This window comes from Protomyctophum bolini (genome assembly GCF_963924005.1).
Source record: "Protomyctophum bolini genome assembly, chromosome: 5".
NCBI lineage: Eukaryota > Metazoa > Chordata > Actinopteri > Myctophiformes > Myctophidae > Protomyctophum > Protomyctophum bolini.
This window is the reverse complement of record NC_137866.1, coordinates 19310148-19319076: the sequence shown is the minus strand read 5'-3', so window position 1 is coordinate 19319076 and position 8929 is coordinate 19310148. Positions and strand designations below refer to the sequence as shown.

The 8929-nt window shown below is 39.8% G+C and overlaps 1 protein-coding gene across 2 annotated transcripts; it reads left to right on the top strand.

Annotated features, from left to right (window-relative positions):
- Positions 1-3844: 3844 nt before the first annotated feature.
- LOC308315615 (ras-related protein Rab-7L1-like) lies at positions 3845-7939 on the top strand. 2 transcript variants are annotated; one of them, XM_080763687.1, is made up of 6 exons: positions 3845-3973; positions 4751-4897; positions 5419-5490; positions 6050-6231; positions 6961-7082; positions 7273-7939. In XM_080763687.1, exons 2-6 carry the CDS (start codon positions 4780-4782, stop codon positions 7382-7384), a joined length of 606 nt encoding a protein of 201 aa, XP_080619813.1. In that variant the 5' UTR covers positions 3845-3973; positions 4751-4779; the 3' UTR covers positions 7385-7939. The 2 variants fall into 2 exon arrangements, with proteins under 2 accessions (XP_080619813.1, XP_080619812.1); XM_080763686.1 differs by lacking the exon at positions 3845-3973 and having other exon boundaries at positions 4520-4897.
- The last annotated feature ends 990 nt before the right edge of the window (positions 7940-8929 follow it).

The window sequence follows — 8929 nt, the reverse complement described above, 5'->3', positions numbered from 1 at the left end:
TGCCAGGTTATTTAAGGCCATGGAATCCTCTTCCTGCAGATGCAGCCACCATGGTGATAAAACCCTATTTATGGTGCTGTGTTACACAGTGACAGATGGCAAATGGGAGAATGGGAGAAGGAGAAGTATGGCCCACTCTCTCTCCTCTCAGTTGTCCTAGTGGAATAGGTGGGCCCCTTATACTCTAAGGTGGGCCCTCCCAGCTGTTCTGCACTTGATCATCCTCAATCTTCCCCTCTTTGCCTTGTTCTCTGATACTAGTCTGTGGAACCACCTGTTCACCCTGCTCTCAGTGCTCTGGGACGGACCCTTTGGGCTGCTGGCTCCTCAGTTGAACAGCTTACATGAGGAAATGGAGGAATTACTGTAATCGTATAATCACATAACCACATTATTGTTATTTCCCCAATGACTTCCCTGCCTGTTGCTGCCCCTCTTAACAACATACGCTCCCTCTCTTTCTTGTCCATATTTAATAACCCTTATTATCATGACACAGAAAGTAAACAATTTTAACTATCAAACATGAACAAAATTGATGCTTACTCACAATAATTTGCCATGCAATGCAGATCTGTCTTAGATCATGACACAGAAAGTAAACAATTTTAACTATCAAACATGAACAAAATTGATGCTTACTCACAATAATTTGCCATGCAATGCTGATCTGTCTCAGATCTGTTCTTAGTGGCATATGCTAGCCCTAATAAAATATGGATTTGTTGAGTCCTCATGGTCCATTAAGTGTGTCTGTCTATCCGTCTGTCTCTGTGCATGCGTGCGTGCGTGAGTCTCTCTCTCTCTCTCTCTCTCTCTCTCTCTCTCTCTCTCTCTCTCTCTCTCTCTCTCTCTCTCTCTCTCTCTATACCCTCTTTTGTGAACTCCATAAAAGTTAGCCATTAAATTTGCTTCCATCATGGGTTAACATTGAGAACCAATCACATATTGACCAATGGGGTTAATTTACCAACATGGTGACGTGACACCACACTTCTGTCATCACTTCTAGCTTGATTCCCAGGCAGTAAAGCAAGGTTATTTGAATGAACACTGCCATCTAATGGCACACGTATACGGGTAAGTGCCTCGTGCATGAAACGAAATATACTTAAGTACCCTGACCGGTAATGCTTGACTTTATTCTTACAGTGACAGGAATGTCTATGGACTTTTTAGGTAATACAGGTAACTTGACTTGGTTTCCATTAAATATCGTCAGAATACGGGTATGCGTGCATGTATTTCAGATCATAATGTTTGTAATAATTTATAATCTGTTCAATAAAAACATATTTGACAACAAAAAAAAACAGCAGGGTCAAAGGTTCTACTCTAAACACCAGACAGACACCAACCATAATTACTCCAGCTCATTTCATTTAACAACTCACCCATTCAGCCAGACAGTGAAATAAGTGTTGTGGGGCAGAACACCTTCAAGTCGAGTCACCTTTATTTATATGGCACTTAGCATTTAAAAACAACATAAGTTGTCCCAAAGTGCTTTCTATTTAGAAATGACATCATAAAGACCTGCATAAAATACAACAGAGTAAAAAGAAAATACAAGCAAATACAATACAACATCAAAAGGAACATAAGAGGAGTACAATTTACAGTAAAAGGTTAAAAATGACTAGAGATAGCCATAAGTTTAAATTGCCCTCAGACTGCAGCTGAAGGCTGTACAAGCTCTGTACATTCTGTATTGTTCACTGGTTTTACCTTATCTTAATTATTGTGTGGAGATCTGGGGTAATACCTATATAAGCAACTTAAATCCATTGGTCATAATTCAAAAGAGAGCAATAAGGATTGTCAATAATGTCTCATATCAGGAACACACAAACGCTCTTTTTTTACAGTTAAAGGCATTGAAATTCATTGATATGGTCAAGTTCAAAACAGCACAAGTCATGTTTAAAGCAAGAAATAGATTATTACCAGTGAACATACAGAACATGTTTTTTGACAGAGAGGGGGGTTATAATTTAAGAGGGGAGCTAAATTTGAAGAAACTTCTTGTCCACACTACCATGAAAAGTCAATGTATAACAATCTGTGGGGTCAATTTGTGGAATGGTCTGGCTGTTGAGCTCAAACAAAGCACCAACATTGTACAATTTAAGAGGATGTACAAGAATTAATTACTTAACTATTACAGAGTGGAGGATGAGGCATGCTGATTATCTCGGGCTATACTTGATTTCTTAATTATTATACTTGATTTCTTAATTATTATACTTGTTTTCTTAATTATTATACTTGATTTCTTAATTATTATACTTGATTTCTCATTTATTGTTCTTACATACACATGGACACATGTACGTGGGTATGTATGTATGGATGCTGTTACATTTGGATTATATGTTTATTGCAATTACTGATGGGGGTAGGAGTAAATAAGTTTTTACTTCTTCCTACTCCTTTTTGAACTTCAGGTGCAAGACCTATGATCACATTGTTGTCATTATATTTTTTCTTATTTCATTCAAAAAAGAAATATACATGCATTGTGGTTATATATATTGTTTTTTCTTTTTTCTTATTTGTCTGTCTTACCTGAAGGTTTCAAAATAAAGATAATCAAATCAAAAGGCAATGGAGAAAAGGTGGATTTTTAAGGTGGATTTAAAGGAGACTGGACAACAGTGGAAATGTGGAATCATGCCTTTACACTCCTCTGCAATTACACTACAGGACCACATGATGTCACACAAACACAGACCATCCGGCACAGAAACAGACTATAGTATGTGAGAGCAGCAGAGAAGATCACAGGTGTCCCTCTGCCCAACCATATCTGACATGCAGTATATAACACAGGAAGAGACCATGAGCATAATGACTAACTCCTCCCACCCTTCCCACCATCTATTTGAACTCCTGCCATCTGGTAGGACAGTGGTTTTCAACCCGTGGTCCGGGGACCACTAGTGGTCCTTGAGGCGGTTCCAGGTGGCCGCCAGCTAAATGATGGAGAGTTGGTAACCAAATGAACCCTTATAGATTTTTATCTGTTGAGAGCGTAAAATGAAACCAAATGGACCCATACGGTTTACTTAATTTACACAATTCAGTCTACACAATTAGAGAATGTAGAAAATATGTTATTTTGATCAACGTTTGCCAAAAGCATGCAGGAATTGTAGACAAAATCAACAACATATTCTTTAGTTTTGTGTCTGAGAGGCTAAATGTCATCAAATGGTGGTCCGTGGCTCAAAAGCCGCATAAATAATTGCCTTGAAATGAAACGGGTTGAAAACCACTGTGGTAGGAGGTTCAAGAGCTTAGAGGGGAGCACCAGCTGGACGACTTCCCCCAAACCATCAGAACCCTGAATGCTCACCAATATACTGCATGCCCCCCAAACCTACATCTTGAGAGATGGATAGCACTGTTCTATATTGCACTTTGAATGCATCAGCACTTTCTTTTACCAATGTTGTTGTCTGCTCTCTGTGCTGTTTAATGCTGTGTAAACGGCCTTGCCTCTTTTATAATTTGTCTGTTGTTTTTAAATATGAAGCACCATGAGTTGTGGAGAACAGTGTTTTGCTCCCCTGTATGCTATAGTGTGTATTGTGAAAAGTGACAATGTGATTGTGATTTATGGCTCTTCAGTTTCCTGACTCTTTCGGTGGAACTGAAAGAGTTAGTAATGGGCTCACACAGAGAACACTGCTTGCCTTATTTTGACGGCATTCATTAGGCAAAGATAAGTCATGGGTTACGTTGAAACAGGGATGTTTTCAGTTTCCACTGTTGTCCACCAGTTTCAGGTTGAGATTCTAGTACCGGTAATATAACTGTTTCTCTCATTCGCTGACACAGACTGGACTTTTACCACATGAACCATTTTTCTTTGGCTGGGTTACTTTGAGGACATTTTCTTACATCTGGAGACCTACTGTGTAAGTGGATCAATTATCAACAGGGTTTATTTGTCACTCAACGCATACAGGTATACGTACTGTATAAGCCGCACATTTTCAGTATATGTGTTTTGCACAATTATGTGCTATTAACAGCAATAACACAAGATAATTATAGAGATAATACTATTGTAAAGTACAAGAAAAAATGTATTATTTAAAAAGCATAGGAAAGGGAGAAGTAATAAGTCAGTTAATTTGTAGCCCTTTTCACAGAGAGAACTCACAAGTGCTTTACAAACAGAAAGAAAAACTGAAAGAAACATTCAAATGATTAGATACAACAAGAATACAAACTGTACATATGCATCTTAGGAATAGTAAACAAACTAAAAGTGCAAAAAGGGCTGAATAGTATCAGTTTTACAGAAAGTATATACATACTATTTGTACATTAGTGAAAGTGGAAGTAACAATGTCTGGAAACAAGCAAGCACCATGCAGTTTCTAATACTAAAGAAGCAACGCTACAGGTCACTGCACCCTTCTGTGTTATAAACAAAGGTGTGGTTTATGAGAGTTATTTAAGGCATGTAGCCACATTTGCTTCCTGAAAGCAAAAGCTGGTAGTAGCAGGGCAGCATTTAAGACAAGCAGCGAACACGATTATCTGAATGTAAAGACTTTATTCTATGCTTTTAGGTTTGAGTTGAAACAGGGTATAACAACACAACAAATTACATGGGTTTAATGTTGTCTAACGTTCCAATCAAATCTTCCTTGTATGTTTAGACTGCTAAATGTGAGTTTTGAACTTTTGAACCTTGCACCTGCGGCGTTGACTTACTTTGAGCAACTTGTCTCAGTGTTGTTGTGTTGTGGAGAGGGAGAGGTTATGACGGAGCACCTGTTAAAAATACTGATCGTAGGAGATGGAGGTGTTGGGAAATCCTCCTTTGTGCACCGGTATGTGAATGGACAGTTCAACAAGAATTACAAGATGACAGTGGGAGGTAACGCATTGTATTGTTTTGAGAGGCTTTGTATCATTAATAATATGCATGTAACGATTCACTCAACTCACGATACGATTCCCATCACGATACCAGGTTCATGATATGAAGGTGGTTTTTTCACGATTGTTTAAACACAAAATGATTTGACAAATAACCAAAAAATATTGTTTTATTAGTATTTCTCTCACACAAATCCAGTATTTTCTTTCTCTTTTAATTTTCTTCTCTTACCCTCTTTTCAATACAATTGCATGCAAATGTAATTTTATCAATTACCTTACAGAGATCCTGTATCTTTTTTATGCACCCTCTGCTGTTTGCATTCCGATTCAAAATGCAATTTTAATCGTGATTTACATTGGCACAAGTTTGAATTGATTTTAATCGATTTACAATATATCATACATGCCTAGTAAAGAATGACTTTGCTGCTGTGAAGCGTCTGTGATGCTTGATGTGAGCTTGATTGTCGGTCAAGTCAGTTGATGTGTGTTTTAAGTAACTCTCTCCCTCTCTAGTGGACTTTAATATGAAGTTGTTGCCCTGGACAGACACAGAGAAAGTCAGACTGCAGCTGTGGGACATTGCAGGTATACAACACATAGATAACATACATACTGTAGATACATTAAGTGATTGCTTGATTGTTTTGATTGATTGATTGATTGATTGATTGATTGATTGATTGATTGATTGATTGACCACAATCGATCGATTGATAACTGGGTTGGATTCTGCAATTCTGTCAAAAGTGTCTCAGTGAGGCGCTTGGATGGCGCAATGGTAAAGTTTGTGGGTTCGGATCCACCATGGTGCCATGATCCGGCTTTGTCAGGCATCTATGCGAACACAATTGGCTCGTGTTCAGGAGGGATTACCCTCCAATACGCCTCAACCCCGCGTGTGGGGAGCCTCTAAATTGGGGAGAAAAAAGGTGGTAAAAGTAATTGTCTAACCACTAAATTGGGTGGAAAAAAGGTGTCAAGAAATAATTGGCTACTCACCTTGACACTTAAAATATAAGTGTCAGGTGTGAGTGTATCTGCACAGTATAGCTCTGTGTGTGTGTGTGTGTGTGTGTGTGTGTGTGTGTGTGTGTGTGTGTGTGTGTGTGTGTGTGTGTGTGTGTGTTTGTTGTCTAATCCTCAGGTCAGGAGCGTTTTATCTCTATGACACGGATCTATTATAAAGGAGCTTCAGGTTGCGTGGTGATGTTTGACGTCGGTAGCGCAGCCAGCTTCCTCAGCTGTCGCCAGTGGAAACAGGACCTGGACAACAAGAGCATGCAGTCTAACGGACAGCCTCTCCCCTGCATCCTGCTGGCCAATAAGGTGACTGAAGTACACCAACAGAACAAATACGTATTGACGATAAAAAATGAAGACAGAAAACTGAGGACGCCACAAGTGATGATTAGCCCTTGGGGGCTCAAGAGCTAATATTGGACTTGAGGATGAGAAGTGAAGACAGAAAAGTCCTCATTCGAATGTGATAAGAGCACCCCTATCACTTCATACGGGTGTCATTTCTTTTTTAGATAAGGGTCAAAGCATGCATGGCTTTTAGAAAATGTTGCAGGATAGGCTCCAGCTTTCCGGGTTTGTGTAAACAAAGACAAAAGTGAGGACGTAAATTGTGATTGGCCAGAATGAGATGATGTATGATGATAAGAGCGCCCCTCGCTTCACACGGGTGTGTGAATTTTGAGGGGCATGTCCAGCTTTTGGTGTATGTACACAAAAGTTGTCCTACACAAACATTAAATCCCATTGACAATGAATGGACAATAATGTTGAGTGTTCATGCAAACACAATAACATTGAGTAACACAAACATTGAAGACGAAAGTGAGGACCCAAATTCTGATTGGCCGGAATGAGATGATGTATGATGATGTATAGTATACATCATCATGATATGATCGCCCCTCACTATTGTTTTATTGCTGTACTGCTGCCTGTATGCATTTTGTTGCAATGTTGTTTGTCTCATACAAACAAGGACCACAAATAAATAATCAAATCTAACTCTCTCTCTCTCTCTCTCTCTCATCTCTCCAGTGTGACCTTAAAGAGAGGGTTGTGTCGGTGGATAGTATACAGAAGTTCAGTCAGGCCTGTGGCTTCACATTCTGTATGGAGACTTCAGTTAAAGACAACAGGAATGTCAGTGAGGCCATGAGGTAAGTGAAGTCTTAGAGGAAACACATCACACTATATTTGTTGACAACAGATCAACAGTGTACTTTCCCACTGTCCAACCAAATCTTTCATTGTTTAATTATTATTTTAAATTTTATATAAAATATTAAATATATTGTCTCTGTCGGTAGACTCGGCACTAACCTGTTTTGAAACATTTGTGTTTTATAGACGCTTGGTGGAGGAGATTCTGTCTGTTCAGTCGGCCCTGAGCCCGGTGCCACCATCAGGCGTTGGTTTTCAGTTGGACTCTCAGCTCAGTGGCACAGGTTGCAGCTGCTGAATGAACACCGTACAATCACAATGAGCGACACCATATTTTTTGTCAAAAAATAATTCACCTAGTCATCTATAAGGAATAGGATACAACCCCACAACAACCATGGTTGCCACTGCTTCAATGAGTGGGATCACAGTGTTAAACACCTTCAAGTCATGAACAGCGCTGTCAGTGCCTTGTTGATACTTTGTTGGAACTCGACGTTACTGACGGGATGAAGGACTCTTTGGTTGGACTCGTAACGAGCGTTGGCAGATTTTGTGAGAGATATCAGCAACCAGGTCCATGAAAACAAGCCCAAAAGAAGTGACTATAGGTCACATGAGCATTGTAAACCGGTATATGTCGGCTATTTGAGAATAGCAGATCCATTGTGAGCCTGTTCTCAAACCTTTTCGTGCCAGTGAGCTTGTAAATCTGCTATTTTTTTATAGATATACATTACATAATAAAACAGGCTATTTTCATTCCATCATTTTGCTGGGGACCACCTGGTACCCCTCCAAGGACCCCACTTTGAGAAAAAATTATCTATAATTATCTAAAAGGACCAAATATATTACGGTACAAGTTCTGCAGTGATTTCAGAGAAGGGAGGTGACAGAGCAGCCAATCTGTTCTTGTCTGAGCAACAGTCTGAAATTAGCCTACTGAATACGCACGAGACATGACGTAGAAACAATCTGTGAAATTAAATAAACAAGGCCAATATCTACCAAGTTTCTTCTGGAAGTCTGCAGTGATTATGCTTTTTTGTATGGCATTAACAGTATCATGTCTGATGTATTGAATCTTGTGATAATTTAAAAAATAAGTATGCAAACTCACTACATTTGCTGTTCAGGGAGTTCCAGGGATATTGGAACTTGCGTTTAAATACCCCCAGTGATTGGTGTGGTAGGAGTGGTCAATCTGGTTGAAGGTAGGTGAGTGGTTGGCACGGGTGGCACAGGGTGGAGTCGATAGTGGCTGGTGAGTTGTGTTTGGTTGTCTTCTGCTTGGTGAGTTATTCCAACTCCATAAGATGGATGGATGGATGGATGGATGGATGGTTGGGTGGATGGGTGAAAGGATGACACAGAACCTGGTTAACTTTAACTGATGAAGTTGGATGGATGGTTGAAGATGGATGGATGGATGGATGGATGGGTGAGTGGCACAGAACCTAGTCATCATGCACATGTTTTGATGTCCCCCAAACACAATGTTCTCTTCCGATATTTCCATAAAAGGACAACGTGTGTGTGTGTGTGTGTGTGTGTGTGTGTGTGTGTGTGTGTGTGTGTGTGTGTGTGTGTGTGTGCACACGCACGCGCGCGTGCGTGCGTGCACACACACACGCCCATGTTGTCCTTTTATGGAAATATCGGAAGAGAACATTGTGTTTGGGGGACATCAAAGCATGTGCATGATGACCAGGTTCTGTGCCACTTGAGAGTGTAAGTGGGAAGTGATGTTAACAGAAAGTCCACAACAGCATTCTCTAACCCAGATTCTCTGGCCATCTGCTGAGAGAGACCAACATTGAATTAAGGTGGAATGGATAAA

What these genes read in the sequence shown, in the direction of transcription:
- LOC308315615 (XM_080763686.1), top strand. Translation starts at nt 4,669, where the DNA reads ATGTTTAGACTGCTAAATGTGAGTTTTGAACTTTTGAACCTTGCACCT. An exon ending in GCATCCTGCTGGCCAATAAG is followed by an intron (nt 6,232 to 6,960) that starts GTGACTGAAGTA and finishes TCATCTCTCCAG; the next exon opens with TGTGACCTTAAAGAGAGGGT. An exon ending in AATGTCAGTGAGGCCATGAG is followed by an intron (nt 7,083 to 7,272) that starts GTAAGTGAAGTC and finishes TGTGTTTTATAG; the next exon opens with ACGCTTGGTGGAGGAGATTC.